We start from the raw sequence: 24565 nt of genomic DNA, 5'->3' as shown, positions 1-24565 counted from the left end.
AATCCGACCTAATCTAGGTCTAATTAACGATTAATCCTAGCGCCAAATTAACTGCTGGTGGCTAATTTAGCAATATTTCAGTAAAGAAAGCCATACAATGTTTTTTTTATTTATTTTTTATTTTTTTATTTTTTTTTATTATGATAATCTCTGTTGCAACTACAACCATTAACCATTAAAAAAAAAACTGTTTAAACAAAAACTCGGCGTTTTTGTAGCATACTTATCGGTGGGTTGTTTTCGCCTATTTGACGCATAATTTTCATAAAGTGTACCAAATATATTTTTTTTTTTTTATTTTTTTTTTTACATTTAAAAATCAATGTGAAAAGGTTAAGTATATCTATCCGGGCTCTACAGGATACAGTATGTAAATGAGCACACACACACGAATAAAAATCAAGATTTACAGATTATATATTTTCTCATATTCAGAAAAATATTAATATTGATATATTTAATTTTTTTTTTATTTTTTTTTATTTTACAGGCATTTATTTCTCATTATTTGCATTGAAGGTAGAGGGTGTTTATTTTACGAGGCTATATTTGCAGGTCCTTTCCGGACAGCGCCGCCTACAATAAACTACCAAATCCGGGAAATGCTAAACGAGAGAGTGACGTTACGCCGTAATGACTTATGGGAAATTGAGTACATATTAAAATATTGTAACGGTTCTAATTTTACACGTACAGCCGAAAGTAGTACTGTCCGCTGTGACAAGAACAAATACAGATGTTTTAATAACAAAAGCCGCATCAGCCGCCACGGTTTGTTTCTTTGTCCTTCTTTAACGCCGTCAACGCAAAGTCGCTAAAGACTACAACTCCCAACAAGGGCTTCACCAGGAAGCGGTGATCGCGATGTCCACAGAAACATGGAGCTGTTTGACGAGAGCCTGCCACTCTGACTTTATTACAAAACGTTGCTTTCGGGTTTAAACTCGGTGGCTTGAGAATGAGAGGCGTCAGTCTTAAAGTGTTGTTGCTGTCCTCTGTGCTGCTGTTCGTGAATACGTGTCTGTCGGAGCGAGCTGCGAGGGAAAACTCGTTGGACCGGCACGAGAGAGATGACGACGCTGGGGACGTGAAACATAAGGATAATAATACTCCAGCCGCAAACAAGCTGACATCAATAAAGCATGAAAAGGAAAACGAAGTCGATTCCAGCGACCCACCGAAGGATGGGCAGCCTGTCAGGTTTGAGCCTACGCATGTTAAATTTCAGTACTCAAGCATTGTGTAGTTGCAGTCGTCTTAATCCTTATTGTTAGCACAGACGTCTTTTACCAAATTAAACAGTGTGATTTTCTTCCACGTCATTACGGACATGTCGCCCGACAAGTGTAAACACACAATCATAACCCAGACAAAACCAAATCTACTGTCATGTAGGTTTCAGAGATCGTAGATAAATGGCCTGCGAGGCATCTAATGTATGATTTGATGTGCTCTATGTTATTTCTCTCACCTTCCATTCTGTGTTTTATAAATATATTCGTTTTTGCCTAACCTCGGAGCTTAAATTGAAAACTATAATGATGTAGCTTAAGGTAGTCACTTCTAAATCGACTTCACACCAACATGCCTTTGCTCCTGATTGTGTCCTTGCAGCAAGTCCAATGACACCACTGATAACTACAGCAATGAAACCTCCCACTCCACAACTGCTGTTAAGCCCACCACCCCGGCACCTCCGACCCTCAAACCCATTCTGCCTGTGCAGACGGGGGTCAAGGCCCAAGAAGAAGAGCAGTCCAGTGGGATGACCATATTCTTCAGCCTGCTTGTTATTGGTTGGTGTTTTTTCCACAGGATTTCAGTCTGACTCAGTCTTTTCTGTTATATCTTCTGTTGCGATCTGTTTTTGTATAAACTGTATGAACTCCACACACACTGAGAATTGCTTTCCAGGAGACACGTTGGATAGTGTTCTTCTGAGCAGGAAAGGTGGAAAGGAAATTTACCCACGACAGGAAATATGCTCATTGTGGTTAACACTGTGCACAACTTATATCTCATCCAGCTAATAATGGAGGAGAGCTGTGCAGCCACTTTAGCGTTTCATTAAATCAAGTTTGCGGATGGTGATTCTGGATGATGGAAGTATATAAAGGGGAGGATGTGGTTTTACATTTGAGGGACATAAAAAGCTTCTTCAGACGCATTACGTGCCCATTACCATACACATTAGTTCACTTTACCAGTGCCATATTATAGACCAAGGAAACAGCATAAATCATGCATAAGATTGCTAATAAAACAACATACACGTTGTTGAAACAGAATTTGGTTTTAAAAGCATGTATGAACTCCACACACACTGAGAATTGCTTTCCAGGAAACATGTTGGATAGTATTCTTCTGAGCAGGAAAGGTGGAAAGGAAATTTACCCACAACAGGAAAAAAGCATTGTTTGTTTGGTAAACTTGATATCAACTCATCAGTGGTTTTACAGATGTTAGAGTGATGGTCAATAAATGAGAAGCAATCTGAAACCACACATTAGGCGTAGCTGGTATTTCCAGGAATCCAAATTGAAATTATCTACCATATCTTTCCACAATTGTGTATTCTTTAATTGAGCCATAATTTAATTTTTTTTCCAGTGACAAAACTACATATTTGTTGAACTAAAATCTGCTGCCTTCAGTGTTGTGTACACTTGTCTCCTAATTTTCTAATTTACAGCATATTTAATTCATGTACACTCAACACAAATATAAGCGCATCACATTTATTTTTGCTCCAATTTTTTATGAGCTGAAATAACAGATCTAAGACTTCTCTTATGCTTAAAAAAAACAACATTTATTTCTCTCAAATTGTGTTGGTAATTTTGTTAAAATCCGTCTTAGTGAGCCTTTTACCTGTGCCAAGATAATCCATCCACTTGACAGGTGTGGCACCTCCAGATGCTGATTAAACTGCATGAATATTGCACATGTGTGCCTTGGACTGATCACAATAAAAGGCACCTCTAAAATGTGCAGTTTCATTATGCATTATTATTCAATACCATAAGCCGTCTCCAAATTGGCAATACATCCAAAAGGCCTCACAACCGCAGGACCTTGTGTAACCCCGCCAGCATACAACAGCATGTTTCAACTCCTGCCAATATCCTGAAGCTTCACACAGCCAATCGAAGAGAAGTGGACCAGCATTACACATTCAACACCCGGGTCACCTTTCTGCCAAGGAGGTGTGTGGCACCGCATGTTTTCTGACCACCTTTAAGAAAAATGCACATCTGTAGCCATATGTGAAATTGAACTTAATACTGTAAAAAAAAAATATTCAGGAAAAAACTGCACACTTCATAGTGGCCTTTTATTGTGACCAGCTCACCTACCTGTGCAATAGACATGCGGCTAAGTCTGCATCCTGATGTGTTAATAAACATAAGTCTTAGATCTTTTACTTGTGAAAAACGAGCGTAAACAGAAGTGTTGTGTTCATATTTTTTGGATTACTCTTTATTTCATTGTGGCTTTGGTTTTTGTCTTGACAATTAAGCAATAATTTGCACACATTGATTTAGCACATTGACACACATGGTTGCCTCTGGTCCCGTGGCATTTTCTGTTTTAATTGGGCGCAATTATCTTTTACTGTATAATAACCATGATTTCATGTCAAGCTGCTGCTGTGTAGTCATTTATTTGTTTGTATAAAATATTTTTTTAGTAAGATGAATGTGAATTCAACTGTGAGCTGTACTCCAATTTGTCATGACAGGAAATTAAATTAGAGCCTCATGACATGTCGTCCATTTTCATCTCTATCCAGTCTACAGTTGGTTATGTGACGTAGAGAAGCCAGACAAAAGATCTTAACCCTGTATGATGTGGGAGCTATTCTTGGTCTGATCTGAGTTGGTGCGACATGATTTTGTGAATGTGGATGTATTTGTCCTAAATATTCATTGTGGTCTTTGCCCCCCCCCCTCAGGTACCTGCATCATATTGGTGCACCTGCTTATCAAGTTCAAGCTGCATTTTCTTCCAGAGAGTGTGGCTGTTGTGTCCCTTGGTGAGTACTTGTAGTGCCTCATGTCGCTCTGCACAGGAATGTGTCCTGAAATCTGCTAAGGTTTTGTGCTTAAGAGCTCTCTAGGAAGTGTTTAAAGACATGAACCGTTTTAGTACAGAAAATTGTCTCACGTTCTCATGCTTTCTATCTCTGACTGCAGCCTCTCTTTTTTGTGTGTTTTCTTTCTCAAACATGTTGTGTGTCTTGGCAAAGCGACTGCCTGTCCGTGTGAGCGAGTGTAATTAAACATGTAGACCTATCAGAATTACAGTATCAGAATGATTTTCCACTAAATCAAATATATGTCTTGGAAGATAAGTGAAGGCTAACCCAGTGATTTCATTGGCAGCCTTACCCCAGATTTAGGACAGGTTTTGTCATTTAAAAAAAAAAAAAATTCCTGGGACACAGCTTTGCCTCTTTGGTGAGGTCCCTTAAGGTTAATTCTCCTTCCTCTAATTCCCTGCGTCGCCCCACTCTTTACATGTTTGTGCAGTAACACTCACTTAAACTCAGTGACGCACATCTGTACTAACCCTGAAGGCCTTTTCCTCTTCCACAGCCTGCATGCTGCATACGAGACAGAGATTGTCTTGGTGTTCGAAGCAGGGCACTCTGCTGAAGAGAGATAACAGTCTGCTTACAAATCAGGAAGTGATGCTTTTCCTTCCTCATCACTTCCTCTCTCCAATCAATTCTGTTTATGTCTTCATCTTCACTGTCCCTCTCCATCCAACTATATATCTGGGTCCAGCACAATACCTTGAGGTGTATATATTTAGTTTCTTTTTCCATTTTATCTGTCTCCTTTCCGCTGCCCTTTACGCAGCTTTGTGTTTTTCCTCGCCCTTTTAATGAATGTTCTGCTGGGCTCTGTAACAAGGAAGCTGAAGGCCCAAGGGGACTTTCTCGAAGACAAAACTAAGACAATAGACCTTTTATACTCTTTATCCCTGGACTATGGGGGACATTGACCAGGCATCCTTTTATGTTAAACACCTAATTTGCCTGAGATTTGCATTTCATTTGTACTTTGGTTGTATTGAAATTTCCAATAGGTAAAATATTTAATCAGTCGTATTGTTTTTCACTCTTTCCAGGCATCCTAATGGGAGGTTTCATAAAGATCATTGAGTTCCAGGAACTGGCCAACTGGAAGGTATAGTTTGACTCACTGTTTACAACACGTCATTTGCCCCAGATTCCCAATTCAAGGTGATTAGATTAGATTTGTCCGGCATGAAGTAGAATAACCTCATTCCTACACACACACACACACACACACACACACACACACACACACACACACACACACACAACAAATATACAAATGCAGTGCATGAGCGTTTTGCACAGGTCTGCTCTGTGTAGCTAATGCATCTCATTTAGTTTAAACACCTTAAATTAGACAACGAATCTGTTCCAAAACTATAAACAAAAGAGCTACACCCAGTTCTTCTTGATATTAACTGTAATTTAGGGGGCAGGGACAGCGTAGCTCAAGCTGACAGTATAAAACCACTTTTCCAAGTTCTTGTATGATGCAAGTCATCCGACTGAAAATACCCCAGGAAATCCCCAACCCTTCCCGATCCGATCCACTAAACATCTGTTGTCCTTATGCTGTAGATTTTCAATCTTTCCTTCTGTGTCTGTGTCGTTTCTCATTCATTCATTTCCTGGTAGCTGGATTTATTTTCACAAATCTTCTCTCACTATCTCCACTTGCTTATCGACTCGTAGTAATACACACCACTCTCTGTTTGCTATCTTTTCGTTCCATGTCCCTATCAGCCCTCCTTTTTTCCTCCTGGTTCTCACAGCCTCTAATTAACATTCCTTGTTCTCTGCCAGTCAATGAGAGAACGAATGAACAACAGAGATAGAGGTAGAGCTAGGGAGAGTTGCAGAGTGAGGGGGGAGGGAAGAAAAGAGGACAGGTTGTGTCAATGTTTCTTGCACACAGGGTCCCATTGTTTTGTAGGTTGGGGGCCCCAGGGTGTTGCTGAGTCATCGACACTAGTAACAAGAGCCCCCGGAACCCCTTTTCCCAACGTTGCCCCTGTCCTGTGAATCTCTAGACGGTTATCTCTGTGTTTAACTTGCAGCGAGCTGGCATGTTCACCTGTCCATGTATAGTAGGAAGTAGCTTTATGACCAGTTATCACGATACAGCTTGATAAAAAAATAGAGCAAATAGGTCATCATGAAGTTACACTATGATATGCAGAAGCTTTTTTTTGCAGGAGCATGGATATGATGAGAAGTTTGTAGGACATTGGAGTCTTAATAAAGTAAAGTAAATGGAAGGCATCTGTCCTCCCTGATCAGCTGGAAAATCGAATTTAAGACGCTGTTTTAACACCTGCAGCAACACTGGAACAAGTGCAGTGTACTTGTTTTGTAAAACAAACTGACGCAGTTGTCATTTTCCCTTTGAGTGTCAAGGTTTTTTCACTGGAAAATCCACAATGTGCGCCCATAGGCGTGTTGTTCTTAAAATAAGGTGTGTACAGTATGAAGGTACTTTTGTGTCTTTTATATGCAAGCATAAAAACAGTCTTGTTTGCATATTTCTTACACTGCAATCAAATGCAACTGTCCTTTACAGTTTTGTTGGTTGCGATTACAAATCAGACCTCTACGGTTGTGAGTCAAAAACGGTTGGTTGCAAGTCGAGTTGGACGTAAAGGGCGAGGCCTACACTAACAGCTGAGACAGGAGTTGAGACAGACTTCCTTGTAGTTCAACACGCAGTCCTCTCCTGTCGGGTGTTTATAGAGAGAGTGAGGTGTGTGACTCTCGCAATACCGTGGATCCAAGTCAAAGTGAACAGCGTGCATACAATCTGTTTGTTACACGCACAGAGACAGACAGCAGCTGACAAACATGCTCAAGATTAAGAATATAAAGATTGCAGTGTGAAAGATTATTATTGTGAACATCAATCTGTCACAAGCAGATCCATTTCCTCTGCAGAGACCCATTCTTTCCGACTACTTAGAATCCGCCGTTGTAATATCAGCATAGCTGGCCTGTAAAGGGAGTGAGACATGACACTCTGATATTTCACGTTACACCCAAAACACACCTGTGATTAGTTGAGAGACTGCGTACAACCCTTTTAAACCATGCTCCTTACTTTGCACTCAAGATTATCCACTTTTACGTTTATGCATTTGTGCTCCACGCTTCAGACCGCACCGTCAGACCATTAAAATATAGCCCTTAGTCTTAATCTGTCTATTTTTTTTTGTCAGTCACGAGCTAAGAAATCATCATGTTTGTAGCTACTTTTAAGACTGCCGTCATCTCCTCCAGCGAAAAATATTTCCAAAACTGGCCCACTTGGCTAATCTAGCAAGCCTTCGGGAATGCCCTGAAACCCACCGAGGGTGTCCAGACCCTTCAGGCGGCAGCATCTTGTCATTGCTGGATTTGCCCTCTCCTTTTTACCCCCGATCTGCCGCGTTCGCTTTCGGCGAGCAACCCCTCGCTCTCCCTCTTCGGTCCTCTCCCAACACTCCAGCATATGAAGAGAGGCTTTTCCCTCATGTGCTTTTATGGTACTCTTCACTGCTTTTCCCTCCCTTGTGCTCTGACACAGATTGAAGAAGAAATATCACGCTGGTATGAAATAAAACGGCAGCATCACTTTGTCTTCTAGGCACAGCACAGAGAGCTAAACAGGTGAATATATTTACACACCAGATGATCATTTCTCTCTGTTTAAGCGTTCTAGTCCGTACTGCATTATCGGGGCTCATCATTTTTTCCTTAGTGGCTGCAGTGGTGTGTTTTAAGCCCCAAAGGGCAGCACATACTTTTAATAAGCTCTCTCCCATGCCACAGAGAGAGCCACAGGGAGAGAAGTTTGAATTAATTGTGGTTTCAGGGGCCTATTTCTCCATGGGGTGATGTCACTGGTTGTCAAAGCCGAGCCTCCAGGGAGCCTATACTCTGAACGAAGGTCTCTCCAGCGTTCCCACTCATATTTATGCTGTTATCTCTCAACCCTCTTTTAACTGTGCTCCCTTCATCTTTGGCATTCATCTTTTCTCATTTAGATCAAGCTCTGTCTCAGTATATTCATCCTCTGCTCTCTGGTTTCAGCCATGTCATCGTTCCTTCTCTTACAACATTTATTTCTCTGCTGTCTATAAAAATCTGTTTCTGAAATCTCTTGTCCCCTGTTTTCAGTCCACAACTTTCCTTACGGTGTCAGGAGGTCTGTGTAGTGCATCCTGACCTAAAGGCTAATGCTGCAGGAATGCAATCACCAACACGTTTCATTATTTCTAATTGCAAAAGTAAATTTAAAAAAGTGTGCCTTTTAACTTCTTAAATGTGATGATTTCGGACGATTACGTTGTTTTATGTCATTTTGATTTGAAAATCTTAATGCAGCCTGACACGAAAAACCTACATTTCTCTTTGGGCTCTGTGAGATTATGTACATCTTTTATGACATATAAAAGGAACAATTAATTGTTCAATGTAAAAAGCAATTATCAGATTAATTGATAATTGGTCTAACACATCATCTAAAACAATTCTTTTATCAACAATGTAATGAGAAATAGTTGCTTTTACAGTGGTGTGAAAAAGTGTTTGCCCCCTTCCTGATTTCCAATTTTTTTGCATGTCTGTCACACTTAAATGTTTCAGATCATCAAACAAATTTAAATATTAGTCAAAGATAACACAAGTAAACACAAAATGCCGTTTTTAAATGAAGGTTTTTATTATTAAGGGAGAAAAAAAAAAATCCAAACCCGCATGGCCCTGTGTGGAAAAAGTGTTTGCCCCTAAACCTAATAATTGGTTGGGCCACCCTTAGCAGCAACAACTGCAATCAAGTGTTTGCGATAACTTGCAATGAGTCTTTTACAGCTGTGGAGGAATGTTGGCCCACTCATCTTTGCAGAGTTGTTGTAATTCAGCCACATTGGAGGGTTTTCCAGCACCAACTGCCTTTTTAAGGTCATGCCACAGCATCTCAATAGGATTCAGGTCAGGACTTTGACTAGGCCACTCCAAAGTCTTCATTTTATTTTTCTTCAGCCATTCAGAGGTGGACTTGCTGGTGTGTTTTGGATCATTGTCCTGCTGCAGAACCCAAGTTGGCTTCAGCTTGAGGTCACGAACAGATGGCCAGACATTCTCCTTCAGGATTTTTTTGGTGTTCATGGTTCCATTTATCACAGCAAGTCTTCCAGGTCCTGAAGCAGCAAAACAGCCCCAGACCATCACACTACCACCACCATATTTTACTGTTGGTATGATGTTCTTTTTCTGAAATGCGGTGTTACTTTTACGCCAGATGTAATGGGACACACACCTTCCAAAAAGTTCAACTTTTGTCTCGTCAGTCCACAGAGTATTTTTCCAAAAGTCTTGGGGATCATCAAGATGTTTTCTGGCAAAAATGAGACAAGCCTTAAATGTTCTTTTTGCTCAGCAGTGGTTTTGGTCTTGGAACTCTGCCATGCGGGCCATTTTTGGCCAGTCTCTTTCTTATGGTGGAGTCATGAACACTGACCTTAACTGAGGCAAGTGAGGCCTGCAGTTCTTTGGATGTTGTTGTGGGGTCTAGCTTTTGAGGATCTTTTGGTCTACTTCACTTTGTCAGGCAGGTCCTATTTAAGTGATTTCTTGATTGAGAACAGGTGTGGCAGTAATCAGGCCTGGGTGTGGCTAGAGAAATTGAACTCAGGTGTGATAAACCACAGTTAAGTTATGTTTTAACAGGAGGGGGCAAACACTTTTTCCACACAGGGCCATGTGGGTTTGCATTGTTTTTCTCCCTTAATAATAAAAACCTTCATTTAAAAACTGCATTTTGTGTTTACTTGTGTTATCTTTGACTAATATTTAAATTTGTTTGATGATCTGAAACATTTAAGTGTGACAGACATGCAAAGAAATTGGAAATCAGGAAGGGGGCAAACACTTTTTCACACCACTGTATATTTCTGCTTATGTGAACATGTGTAGATGGGCAGATGCTTTTGTCAGCCACTCCATTATACATTCTTATGTGTTGCCGTTAAACATGTGCATGCATGCATCAGGAGCGCAGTAGTAGAGGTCGGGTTGTCGTGCATACCTTCTTGTGTCACAGATGTTAATATTCATTCATGAACCACTTGGCTCGAAGCGTAGAAACCTGCCGGAGATAAATGTCAAGAAAAACTAGTAACCTGGAAGCGATAGTTGGCCTACTTTTCTTGAAATTTTAATGCATGATAAGACAAAGAATGCGAGAGCATACCCTTTATTTACAGCATACATCCTCCATGGGCTGACCTCTTTGCTCGACCTATTTTTAGAAGCATGCAACCATATTGCTGTTGGTTGTTACTGACATATGTATTGTTAGAGCTAAACTTACTGCCTTAAAAGCCAAAAGACTCCATATATTCTTTAAGTAAACAACTTTCTGTGGTGTTGTCATCTTGTCTCTGAACAATCATGACCAGATCTTTTGGGTCTTAGCCTTAAGTTCAATAGATAAACAAAATTCAGAAGAGTATGTCATTTTTTTGTGTGGATCGACAGCTCTGTCCTTTTTGAACTTTTAACTTTACCAGTAACACTGTGTTCACATTTAGCAAATCAAGCAATCGATAATTACAGATTTAAGTTTTGTTTGTGAGAACAAACTAAATCCCGTTCTTATGTGGCTCCGCTCTCTTCATTGTTAAATGTCCATGTGCTTGTGGGCTTGTTGGGGTTGAGATTCAGGCTTTCAAAACTGGCTTTCATAATACAAAGAGCGAGCTTGTTGACTGGGTGGAGTAAATATGGCCCTGTCTTCTTTCATCTTTCATCTTTCTGGCCGAAACGACTGCAGTGTCAGCCACAGCCCAGAAATACAACTTCAACATTCACTAATGCATACAGTGTGGTGACGTTTACATTCCTGATATAGATTACACAGAATAGAACACACACACACACACACACACACACACACACACACACACACACACACACACACACACACACACACACACACACACATTTTCAATGCAAGACCACATGGTGCATCATGCACAGATGCATCGGCAGCCAGAGCGTAATGCATGGGCACATGATGCCTGTGCCAGATCCGGGAGGCCAGCCCGTTCAGCTGAGAAACAACAATGATTTCATTATATTGCTGAAATAATCAGAGAGCTAAGGTCACTGAGAGAGAGAGAGAGTGTGTGTGTGTGTGTGTGTGTGTGTGTGTGTGTGTGTGTGTGTGTGTGTGTGTGTGTGTGTGTGTGTGTGTGTGTGTGTGTTTGTGTGTTAGTAAAGCATATTTCAGCATTCACATGTTAGTTCGCAGCTTGTGTAAGAGAGCAAGTCGGTAGTAGAATTTGAATGCTTCCATGAATTGGTGAAGTGGCTGGCAGGCGGACAGGAATTCCCCCTGACCAGCACCTGACGTGTGTGTGTGTTTGTCATCCTGGAGAACTACATTTAAATTTGTTTTTGTCAGATGAGAGAGCTGTCACTAACAGCTCAGTAACACCCCCCCCCCCCCCCCCCCCCACACACACACACACACCTGATGGTCACTGAGCCGACTTTCCTCAGTCAGATGAATAGTGGTGAATATTTGCTGACGATTGCATAATAACCACAGGCACGGCATGTTTTATGAGTGACACACACATCATTTGCTCAGAGATTTAATGATCCTGATAAGGCTGCGTGTTTAGATTAAAGAACATTTGTATGCTTATTAAACATGACAGAATGTGTAACAATTTTTTTTTTTTTTTCACTGAAATTGTTTCCTTTTCTCTGTATTGAATCGATTACATTTCCCTTTTTATTTGCTGTTTATTTGATCTGAAAGGATTTTTGAATGCTTATGTCACTTTAAGCCTCGTGCTAGTGGGCATTTTCTTTGCACCTCATTAATTTACTATCAGCCAACCATGTTTACAGTTGGTAATCTGTCGCCTGTCTACTGCAGCTTATTTCCTGTTGAAATGTGCATTCTATGTAACTGTCTTTGTCCTTCTCTAACAGGAGGAGGAAATGTTCCGCCCCAACATGTTCTTCCTATTGCTTCTGCCACCCATCATTTTTGAATCTGGTTACTCTTTACATAAGGTACGGTAGGATGTGTGCATGACGCTTTACACGCCCCTCCACGTGAAAGGTCTCCATGAACAGGATGAATTTCACAATACAAACCATCGTGCAAATTTAAACATCATGAAATTGGCATTATCTTTCACATACACAATTAATGTCCCCAAATGAATGGAAAATATTGATTTATTGTTTTAATTCTGTTTAATGTTGTGAAACACTTTGGTCAACTTCAGTTGCATTTCAATACGCCTTATTAATTAAACTGACTTAATATGACTTAATATGCGCAATTTTTTTTTTGTACTTTTATTGTACATTCAAAATGCAACCCAATACAACAGACAGTAATTTATCATTTCCTGTGTTCATATTTTTTTTTATTTGTCTACTAGCCTGTTATGTATATGCACTATCTTCATATATTATCATAACTAATGTTTCAAATGAATCCAATTAAAAAAAAAAAAAAAGGGGGGGGGCTTATAACCTTTTAATTGTGTATTTTTTTATGTTATGCTGCGCTTCTGTTTTTTCAGGGTTAAAAAGGTCAATAGTCTATTTCAGTCTTTTACATTACTCACATTGAAATTGTGATTTTTCACTCTACCTATACTGTGCCCTACTTTTTATTTTAATGCTGGGAAAATGTTATGTAACACTATGTTATTTCAAATGGCATTTTGAAATGACATTTCAAATTGCTACCAAGCCCATGAATACTAAAGCAGTGTGTCCATGTTTGTTCAGGGGAACTTCTTCCAAAACATTGGCTCCATTACGCTCTTTGCTGTGATCGGCACAGCAATCTCTGCCTTCATAGTTGGAGGAGGGATCTATTTTCTTGGCCAGGTGAGTCATGAGGACTTGTTCAGACAAAGATTGTGAATTTGTTCATGTGCCTGGGTAAATACTTTCAGTGTTCAGTGCCCTGTAACGGCTGTTTAATCCCACACTGTCAGAAAACTATTCATAAATGTGCTGCTGTTATTACTTCCTTTACATCTCCTTGTTGTAACTCTTTACAATGTGTATCTGTGTTTTGTGTGTTTTTTCTCAGGCTGACGTGATTTATAAGATGTCCATGACTGATAGGTGAGTGTTGGTCTTCCAATAATTCCTGTTAGAAGAATGGGTTTTCCCCAAACCTCCAGGGATTCAACTTTAGTACTCAAAGGCCTAAAAACCTCTCTTCTTGTCCAACATTCTCACTTCCAGAGAAATTAGATAGTCATATTCCATAGTTGCATCTACAGTCTACTGTAAAGTTGGAAGAAATCAAGCCCTCTGTAACTAAAGAGTTTATCTTTTAGCGAGTTCCACACAGTAGGATAATCCGGATGCCAGAGATAGCAGCTGACACAAACACAGCGTGTTACTCCACACCCGTGTGTGTGTGTGTGTGTGTGTGTGTGTGTGTGTGTGTGTGTGTGTGTGTGTGTGTTTTTTAGGAGGAATTTGGGGTTATGTGTTATCCTCGGTGCACAGTCAGCATGGAGTATGACTGCAGGTCCTGCTTTCAAGCACGGCTTTTGCCTATTCATTTCCTTCAACAACAAGAATGTGTTTTTAGTCCCATTTGTCTGCCTTTCTCTGTGTTTGTTAGCAGCCTTTCTCAGAAACTACTTAACAGATTGTAACGACATTTGGGGGGGGGGGGGGGGGGATTCAGGACATGGGCTAAGAAAGAACTGATTAGATTTTTGTAGGGATAGTCCCAAAATAGTCCTCGCTCAAAATGCACCGCATCTGTGCACCCAATTTTACCCACACAGATTTCTGCCATTTTTCATCGCATGTTAAGACTCCTTTTATTTGTCCATTTTAACCCCTTCTGCTCTGAAAGTCTCCTGATATCAACTTAAACACATTTTCTTCTCATGTTTTACAAGGTTTGTTTTCTTAAAAATGAATCATAACTTATGTTTAACACATTTCCTGTCTCTGTTGGCTTTGTTAAAGATTTATCCATTTGCTGCCCATATATGTTTTTTTTCTTAGTTCATGACTATAAAATGATCTTTTAATCACTGTTTAACTGTTATCTTCCTCTCTTCCTCACTCCCTTCTGGCTTGCTGTAGTTTTGCCTTTGGCTCGCTGATCTCAGCTGTGGACCCTGTAGCTACCATCGCCATATTTAACGCTCTCAACGTGGACCCGGTCCTCAACATGCTGGTGTTTGGTGAGAGCATCCTCAACGACGCCGTCTCCATTGTCCTCACAAAGTAAGAGTCTCTAGCCTCCGCCTTGGCTTGTTTACTCACCACATTTACATTTCTCCATGCACGATGTTGACACAGTCTTTCAGCACCAGCAACCCTAAGGACGACATGCAAAGAGCGCTATATGAAAGGATCATAATCACTGTCAAAATACTGCACACACAGACACACATCTCAAAGTCATGTGTCGTGCCTATTAGAAATCAGTAAAGACAGATGCTCGTGTCATTGATTTAAATCCATATCATGCAGCTACAAGTGAGCGGCTGAGGGTTAATTGGAGACAGAAGCGATAATAATGTGTATATTCATAGATCAGCATGTGCTAAATCAAGGCAAAGGTGTACAGTTGCATCTAAGCCACTTTAAGGCCTTAGTGGATTTTTTTTTTTTTGGGGGGGGGGAATAAAACTTCTCATTATGTAATTTTGATGAACATAGATGAGTTTTAGTGGTTTAATTATTGCCATGAGAGGAACTTTAAAGTACACACAAATTGCTCCAGACGGGATTAAAATTAGAGGCGGACCAGTGACCTCAATGAAAAACAGCGGGTAATTTCTGTTATAATTATTAAAGGGGAGGGGGTGAAAAAAATTACTTGCATACGCATTTCAGATTGGATTAAAATCACCGACCGCAGCAGGTAGTATTAAAAATACCCCACTTTCTCTTGAGAAATAAAACTTGTTCAAAGGGCCTCGGTTCTCCTTTGGTGAAAGAAGGCTAAGAGGCATCTCTATGGTAACCAACATACATGAGTTGGCTTTGTTCTGAGTCAGGCTGACTAGTAAACTCCAATGTGATTGTACAGCTATAGTATTTTTATTCCAGTTAACGTCTCTAAACCTCATTAAAACAAATTACTTCTGCATTACCAGTAGCCAAAATACATTCTTAAACCGCACAATGAAGACACTGTACAGTTTTTAATGTTGTTATAATATATATACAATATATATTGTGGGATTAATAAAGTAACTATCTATCTATCTATAGTATATTTGATTTTATCATCTGCTACTGCGAGCTCATATATTCTCCTCCTTTTATCTGTTAGAGTGCAGTGGACTTCTCACACATGAACACATAAACATTGACACACCAGTGCTCAGAATAGCAAATATCAGCTGGGGTGTAGTCAGTCATCTCCCAACCTTTGAACCCCACCTGCTTTCTGTGGATTACACATTGAAACTGGCAGGAAGAGAGAAGGAGAATAGAAACTTGTGACCTACTTTGTCTTCTCACACCATGCACAAAAGGTTGTTATCTTCTTTGTGCAATTTCTCACAAAGCTATTGTTTCATACACATGAAACTAGTTTAAATTATCATCAGAATCTTCTAAATGGTAAGCAGTCATGAATTCATGACATTCAACGATGAGTATCTGTGACAAACCGGAAAATCTGCTTTTAGTAATGGAAGATAAGAGTGTCTCTGACGTGTTTATATTTCCAAACTGTTGTCTCTAAACTAATAAGGTACAGTCTGTTCAGGGTAGCTCTCTCTTTGAATTGTTGATCCAAGTCTGGAAAAGCAAACCGTTGAAGTTGCTCAACCAACGCTCAGACTTGATAGACAAGTTTGACAGAGGATTTGGAAGATTCACTAGTTTGTATGCAACCCTGTGAATCCCCGTCTGACTCGGTACTTACTGTGTTGTTGCTTAATCTCTCCGACTCACTACCAGCTAAATGTGCAAAGTGATCTCAAGTGTCTGCGTGCCCCTGTAGAGTAAATGAGTACATGAATAATAGATAATGAACAGCCCTGGCAGTCTGCTTGTTGTTAGCACCTCACAGAGTGGCTTTCTTTGAAAGCTACTTTAAAATTGGGCCTTGTCGTTTAAAACACAGCTAGTGAGCCTTTGAATAAGCATTACAATCAGATTATTAATTATAATGTGCTGTCAGGCTGTTTGCGTGAATAATATGACTTAAACTGTACAAGGAAATAGACTGTGTTCCTATTACATCAATAATTATAAAACATCCAAAATGCTATTTCTGTGGGTGCAAACAAGATAATACATTTTCAAGAAAACACATATTTCCATGTAAAATAAAGGCATTTTAATTTTACACAAACCGTACAGTGGGTCATGGGCCGTTTTGAAGGAGGCTTTAATTTAACATTTTTCATTACGACTATATTCTTAAAACCAAATTAAAAAAAAAAAATCCAGTAATAGTTCACTGCAGACAGATACGTTTGTTAATGACACATTATAGAGTAAATGCTTCAGTAATTGTGTCACTATAGTTTACTGTCAGCTTTTTTGGGGTTCTAAATGTGCCAAAAAGACACAGTACTTTTAAAGACGTAATGAAATGTACATTTAACAATCAATAATGCATTACTTCTGTTCAGATTATATCAAAATATAGTGTGTGAGGTACAATTTTTTTTGATTGTGATATGCTACAACCAATCTCAGTTGAGCAAACAGCATTTTGATGGCAGGATTGTACACTGTGAATACTCTCTAATAAACACACTCACATACAAATTTGTTTCACTGTCCACATGAGGATTTTAAATTGACGTAATGTATTTACTAAATCACTTACCCTAACCTTAACCTACATAATGAAATGCCTAACCTTAACCTTCCTAAACGTAATTCTAACTCTAACCCTAAAACAAAGTCTTCACCCTCAAAAACCAGCATCTGCTCCTGGGGACCTCAATTTTTTTGTCCCCGCTGTGACACATGTCCCCGTGTCCCCAATATTCGGGTTTAAGTCGACACCTGAAAGTAAGAACATGTACACACACACATGCTGGCCATGATACTTTCAGTGATGGAGCGTGTCCGCCCTCTAGAGTCAGATGTAGGCATTACGACACGGAAAGTGTAGTTAGGGCTTCATTTGTCATTGTTCTCTTTTTTTTTTCTGTGTCTTTCAGCACAGCAGAAGGTTTCTTTTCCCGCTCCGACAACTCCATGGTAACGGGCTGGGAGACTTTTTTGCAAGCGCTGGGTTATTTCCTTCAGATGTTTTTCGGCTCTGCCGCCCTGGGAACCCTCACTGGACTCATCTCAGCGCTCGTATCCAGACTCGTTCTCTGTGTGCTGGTGTTTCCTTCATATCGCCGTGTGTATTTTTACTTGTTTGGTCTTAACTCACTGAAAGTTTCTGAAACACTTTGACCTGAGGAAGACGCCATCGCTGGAGTTTGGCATGATGATAATCTTTGCCTACCTCCCCTACGGGCTGTCAGAGGGAATCAAACTGTCTGGTGGGTGCAGACACACACAGCCACATACGTTTATACATGATTAATGAAAGTTGCGCATGTTCGACATTTCCCACTGACCTCCACCCCCCCCCTCCTGATTCTCTCCAGGAATAATGTCGATCCTGTTTGCTGGAATCGTGATGTCTCACTACACCCATCACAACCTGTCTCCTGTCACCCAGATCCTTATGCAGCAGACACTGCGCACAGTGGCCTTCATGTGTGGTCAGTGAATTCACGCCGAGCCTCGAGTGTTCCCTGTTGTTTTCATTTAATAGAGCGTTTTTAAATGTCTTAACTTCTCTCCGCAGAGACGTGTGTGTTTGCCTTCCTCGGCCTCTCCATCTTCAGCTTCCCGCACAACTTTGAAATATCTTTCGTAATCTGGTGCATAGTAAGTGCTTTGCAATTTCAATGTAATCTCGCTGTTGATGTCACTGTCTCTCCGTTCACTCCCACGATCCTCAGGAGTCAACAGCCGTTTGTTTTTCCCTGCAGGTGCTGGTTCTTCTCGGCCGAGCAGTGAACATCTTCCCGCTCTCGTTCCTGCTGAACTTTTTCAGAGACCACAAGATCACTCCCAAAATGATGTTCATCATGTGGTTTAGCGGTGAGAAGACACAATACACCGTTTGACTAATGTGTTGCTGGAATGACGGACAGTCAGCTCTTTGTCAAAGCCGTGATTGTTTCCCGAACACATTGGGCATGCCTCCAGGGACAAATGAAACCTGTAACAGTTACAGCTGAAACAAGAAGCCATTTAGGTTATAAGTGAAGGGAGAGGAAATTATTCTGCAACTATTTTGACAAGTGGATAATTGTTTTTTTTTTAAAAAAAGAAGAAGTAAACATAATTGGTAAACATTGTTTGATTTTAGCTTCTCAGAAGTGAGGATTTGCCGCTTTTCTCCGCATAAATATTTTGGAAATTAATTTAATTTTTACTTTTAGTCAGACAAAAGAAATAATTTAAAGATGCCATTTCTCTGGCTCTGCAGAATGTTTTGATTATTTTGAGACATTTTATAGCGGAGTTTCCCAAGAAAACCCACGTAGGCACAAGAAGAACAGAAAGGTGGCAGCCAAAGTTCGAACCCAGAACCTTCTTGCTGTGAGGCAAGATCTGATGAAAAATAATAATAACAATTATTACTGCCCTGGTGACATCTTTTGGCTGCAGCAGCTGTCTTGCTTGAACAAAGCCCCAACAAGTTATACCCAAAATAGTCTCTTCAAGATTTCTTACAATTCAAAATAACAAAACAAAAACATTTGTCGGTCGTTAGGAGTTACCAACAAATAGGCAAGCCAACAGTCACAGGACCTTTCTCTCAGTCCAACAGCAGCACAACAAAAATCGGCCCAAAAAGCTGCCACCTCATATGAACTCTATCCTGTCTTGAGTTTCATAAACCCCCACGTAACACGAGACGGAAAACAATAAGGAATAATAAATAAATGGCGTGCACTTATTCAGCACCTTTTATTATGAACCTGCTATTTAACTAAACATCACCATTCTTCAAGTAGTTTCAATAAGAGAAGGATTTCTGCCATTTTAGATGTTTTGATTAAATTGCAAGCAAGTGCACTGTTTCACCCAGGGAACCAATCAATGCTGTTTTTCAGGTGGTGCACATGTGAAGAGATGAAACGGTCATCCTGAAACCTCTTTGATCAAAGATAAATTGTTTTTAGTAATTTTTTTTTTGCAAAACTATCAAACATTCTCTGGTTCCAGCTCCTCAAATGTTCTCTGTCATGTGATAGTTAACTAAGATTTCAAAAATGGTATTTGAACCTCACCTGCCCCTTGGGTTCTTTAAAAGTATAAAGTATAAAAGTAAAATATGCCTCTTTTTTTTTTGTTTGTTGATATTTTATGGACGAAATTGTGAATCATTGATAGAAATAATGAATAGTCTTTGTCCTACATAAGATGACAAGAAATCAAACAAACAAAGTGTCCAGGTTTTAGTTTACAATATCTATATGAGTATATAAGAATGAGTGTCTGTATTAATATCTGTGATGCATGTTTTTTTTTTTTTAAATACACATTTAGCTTTTTAAGTATATGTTTTGCCATTTGACCTTTCCCCTTCCTTCTTCTTTCTTGCCAGGTTTGCGAGGTGCGATCCCCTATGCATTGAGCCTTCATTTGGGCCTGGAACCCATCGAAAAGCGTCAGCTAATCGGCACCACCACCATCATCATCGTGCTCTTCACCATCCTCCTCCTCGGTGGCGGGACCATGCCGCTCATCCGCCTCATGGACATCGAGGAAAGCCAGTCGCGGCGCAAGAGCAAGAAAGACATCAATCTCAGCAAGACAGAGAAAATGGTAATGGGGGAACCCTCTGGGTTTCACACACACACACACACACACACACACACACACACACACACACACACACACACACACACACACACACACAAACACACACACGCGCGCGCAGACAGTTTGTTGTCTGCATTGATAGTAGATGTGCCATTCTCTCAACGGCCATCGGGCTCTTACTGTTCTCTTCAGAGGGAAAAACATCAAAGGCTTGATTGTTGTTCGTATGAAGGACACTGAACCAGCGGGGAGCCAACCACTCTCATCACACTTGGAACCTCAAAACTCGGACAGGCACACGTAAACCCAACAACTGGCATTGATACAATTTCTCAGACACTACGATACAAGCTGCTGCGATTCATATTTCAATGAAATATGTTCACACACAAAGTGGAGTTAATGGGTCATTCTTTTGAAGTACATCCTGTCATTGAGGTCACGGGCAGCTCGGGGTGTTGTTGTTTTTTGCACGACTCATGTACAGTATTTACATGTTTGATGTCTTCCAAAGCTAAGTGTTACCCCCTGAGGCAGCACCAGCCAGATCTATCAAACCTCCATTTTTCCTTACGGCTCTCATGCCCTCTTTGATATAATTCCCTCTCTTCGGTCTCTTTGCTCTTTCTCCCTCATCTTTGATCCGCCTCTATGTGATCTTGACTCCACCACCCTCATCACTGTCCTGTCATTTTACACTTCTCCCTGCATTCACCTCCCCCTCCTTTGCGTCTTTCACCTCTTCCTCGTTTGTTGGCCCCCTCCCCGTTCACCGTGTTCTGTCTGTTTACCCGACTACCCCCTCTCCCTCCTCGTCTTTTCTCTCCAGGGAAATACCATCGAGGCAGAGCACCTATCGGAGCTGACGGAGGAGGAGTACGAGGCTCAGATCTACCACAGACAAGATCTGAAGGGCTTCATGTGGCTTGATGCTAAGTACCTGAACCCCTTCTTCACTCGCAGGCTTACCCAAGAGGTGAGAGAGACAAATAAATCCTCAAGCAAGACACAAGCAAGGCCACATAACAATGCTCACAATCCCTTAAACACATTTCATTGGCTCTTAGTCCTTGTGCGTAATGTCCAATGACAGTGCAGACCTCAGAATACAACTACTACACATTTTTGTCGTCATTTGTTATTGGTTTTGCAAGAAAATATCCGAGGTTTTACGTCAGAAAATGACTTCATTGGGCTCATGCAATATGTATTCTTAGCTGCGACTGCAAAATATGTGACGGAATAGAAATTTATACAATTGTCTGCTGCACCTAATTTGTTCCTGCTCATTGACCACTTATGCAGAAGACACTGTTTGAGATTTGATGTCTGCAGCACTGTGTTATTGGGAACGCTTTGGGTGCAGAGAGAGATGAGCTACTGTAGGTCAAAAGAGAGGGAGATAATGAAGCAGCAATGTTCGGTGGCAGCGCGAATGACTGTTGCAGCAAAAGACACTTTGTGAAGTCACTTTAGATGATCTGGTTATTAGCAGCTATTACAGTCGTTTATAATCAACTGTAATAGCAGCCAATAAAATCATAACGTATCATTTCAAAAAGTCACCTGTTAAATGGGTTTGCTGAATTAGACATAACATTTGCTCCTTTTCAGTAGTCGATTTAATATCATTTCTTTATGTTGGACCCGTTGTGATTATGATTTCTAGCTAAATTAGTGGTGCAGAAATCACAAGAAATGCTAAATTATGCACGAGGGTGGGCAAGCTCTGCCAGACAGGGTCCGATTTTGTACTGGAGGATCTACTGTTTCGTCCACCCCTCTGCATGTTCGTGGGATTGTTTCTGCATGTTCATGTTTACTGTTGCACGTGTGCTGACGTGCCGATGCGCGTGTTTGACAGGACCTGTTACACGGCCGGATCCAGATGAAGACCCTGACCAACAAGTGGTACGAAGAAGTTCGTCAGGGACCGTCGGGCTCTGAGAATGATGAGGACGAAGCAGAACTTCTGTGAACACTTTCAGCTTAACAGCAAAACATTGAATGGGCATTGTGTTATGGGCTGTTGGTGAATGTGTGTGTGTGTGTGTGTGTGTGTCTCTCTCTCTTTTTGTGTGTAAGAGATAAGCACTCTTTACAGTTTCAATCACATGCACTTGTCATTTGCTCACCTGACACCAGGATTCTGTTACAGCAGCATCTCAGTCAGCGCCCACGCACACCGTTGGAATGTGTCAAGTCCTTGTGAAAAAAAAACAAAAAAACATTTCAACACTGAAGGAAGAAAGAAAATCTTTGAAAAAGGATGCTTGTTCTGAATGCCGTATTGTTAGCAGCCTGAGAAACTAACAGGAAACGTGACCGTGAGCTCCGCTGGCGTTTTCCAGCGCGTTTCTTTTATGAAGGTTTTGGTCCGAAGGGAAAGCAGCAAGGGAGCTGTGAAGTCAATTTTTTTTTATATATATATATATATAAAGCAATACTAGAGCACCTTTTCTACTCACAGTTGTATCGTTCATTGCAATTTGTCACCGGCTTATTTAAGGTCTGCTGGAAGTTTCACTGTGCGAAGGGAGGGATGCAAACGCATCGCTTCAAGGCTTCGTTTTTAAAGTGGGACTTGTAAGACACCGCATGTTTGCATAGCCCTCTGTTGAACTAGATTTAATTTGTATGCATTAATGATTCTGAGTTCATTTACTTAAAAACACGTTCATACATGTGTAATGAAGATAAAATACAAGTGACGAATGAGCTCCCGCTAAAGCCCTCCAGCAAAGAGGCAACACAGAGAAACGCAGGCGAGCGTTAAAACTAGTGAAACGTTGTCGGGTAAAACGAATAATTTTCAAAACATTCAGAAGCTACGTTTTAGGAGAATAATTATGCTCCAGAAAATTGGAAATTGCTTTCATTATCAAGTGTGTTTCCAGTTTTGGTTTAAATACACTTTTCTGTGTTTATTTACTTTCTATGGTGAAGCTTCTGCCACCACACCGTGTACAGAGTGAAACCTTCCTTATGGGATTTTCACTTTGAATTTGAAATGAATGTGGGATAACTGGAAATGTGCATTTTATGTGTTTTTTTTTTTTTTTTTTTCTATTTATTTCTAAAATGTGCCGTTTGTGGGATAATGGCTTTTATAGAAGCTCTGTGGGTACCAGAGAATTATTAAAAAAAAATACATCTATAATAAATCATACTGACATCCCATCTGCACTGAATGCTTCTCTAATGAAGGAAGAGCGTCACTTACACAAAGAAATGCAGTTGCAATTTCTTAGTTCTTTGTAATATAAATATAAAGTGCAGGAAGTACAATATATTTTTGTTCAGCATCTTAAAACAGTACATTATTGACACATTTCCTACACATTATCGTACATTTGTGATAAACCTAATTACTCTTAAATGTGTGCTGGGTTTGGATTATAAAAAAAAGCAGAATGTGCTATAAATGTTTAGCACAGTAAGGCAAGGTATTTGGTCATATGGGTTAAAAAAAAAAAAATCCTAGTAGAAAAGAATGAAACTGTAAAAGTCCTGTCTGAGAATCTTAAATGTAATTTGGATGAGTTGAGAATTTTCTTTTTAAGACTTTTCCATATTTCATCGTGAGTTTCAGTGATAATTATTCAGTGATCGTTATTTCTAGTGGGCTTCCCTTTCACTTTCCATTTCAAGCACTACATGAACTAATTAGTTCACAGATTATGGAACGTGGGAGAGGGAGGTTATAATGTGTCTGGCTACGACAGCAAGCCGGACCAGTCGTCAGAGTAATTGGAATACATAAAAAGGTTAACGCATGGTCCTGCTGGGGAAAACACCCTCTAACCTACAGTCAAGGGTCTGATGTCCAACCCTGAGGACCACCGAACTGTCATACCCTTGAAATGTCTCTTAGGATCTCATTAGGCATATTGATGAGAAGGTGACTGTTGAACTGGAGGAAGAAATCACAATACATCTCCAAGCAAGTAGTATAATTCATGTTGGTAGTGGGTGCACATATATCTCAGGGCAGAACATGTCTGTAAAGTGGGACGACGTGAGGGAACGATTGAAATTTCCACGTAGTACATTTGATATTTATAAACACTGTTTGCTCCCACAAGAGAAAACGTGTTTTCACACAAAAACTGGGTTCACTGATTGGACATCAGGTCCTAAAAGCAATAAGGCGTGCTGATAACTGAACACCTGCAAAAACTGCACTTGGTCGCCTATTCCGAGTTATGTAACAATAATTAACAACCAGTAGGGGGAGTCTAAATCCACTGCATTGTTTTATGAAAAATGTATAACGCCAGATACCAGTGAATGATGGTGCTCCAATTATTTGCTATTCATCACCTAATTAGACCTCATAACTCAGAAATATTATACCAAGGGAAATGGGAGTAAATTGCTTCCATTACATTTTCGAACCGTATACATGTAAAGACTGTTTATTCTTTTTAAGTATATAATAAGATGGACTGGGAGTAATAAATATTCAAAAGATACATTCCTTCATTTGTAGTTCACGGTGATTTATTACGAGGAATAAACATATTTCCACAGTCCTCCAAAGTTTGCATTTATGAGCTGTATTGCAATATTATTTCACTGTACTGGGTGATACGAGTTCAACTTTTTAATTTGAATATC

General features: G+C 40.2%; 1 protein-coding gene across 1 annotated transcript; it reads left to right on the top strand.

The window, feature by feature from the left end:
- Positions 1–865: 865 nt before the first annotated feature.
- slc9a8 (solute carrier family 9 member 8) lies at positions 866–24316 on the top strand. Its single transcript, XM_069140804.1, has 16 exons — positions 866–1200; positions 1615–1796; positions 3956–4036; positions 5137–5195; positions 12065–12148; positions 12881–12982; positions 13191–13225; positions 14213–14356; positions 17269–17410; positions 17496–17601; positions 17710–17826; positions 17913–17995; positions 18100–18211; positions 19728–19948; positions 20775–20921; positions 21810–24316. The coding sequence occupies exons 1-16, from the start codon at positions 959–961 to the stop codon at positions 21921–21923; spliced, it is 1971 nt and encodes a 656-aa protein (XP_068996905.1). The 5' UTR covers positions 866–958; the 3' UTR covers positions 21924–24316.
- The last annotated feature ends 249 nt before the right edge of the window (positions 24317–24565 follow it).

Source organism: Embiotoca jacksoni, unplaced genomic scaffold (genome assembly GCF_022577435.1).
Source record: "Embiotoca jacksoni isolate LCO1_2020_lvr unplaced genomic scaffold, fEmbJac1.0.p SCAF_9, whole genome shotgun sequence".
Taxonomy (NCBI): domain Eukaryota; kingdom Metazoa; phylum Chordata; class Actinopteri; family Embiotocidae; genus Embiotoca; species Embiotoca jacksoni.
This window is presented reverse-complemented; position numbering and strand designations above follow the sequence as displayed.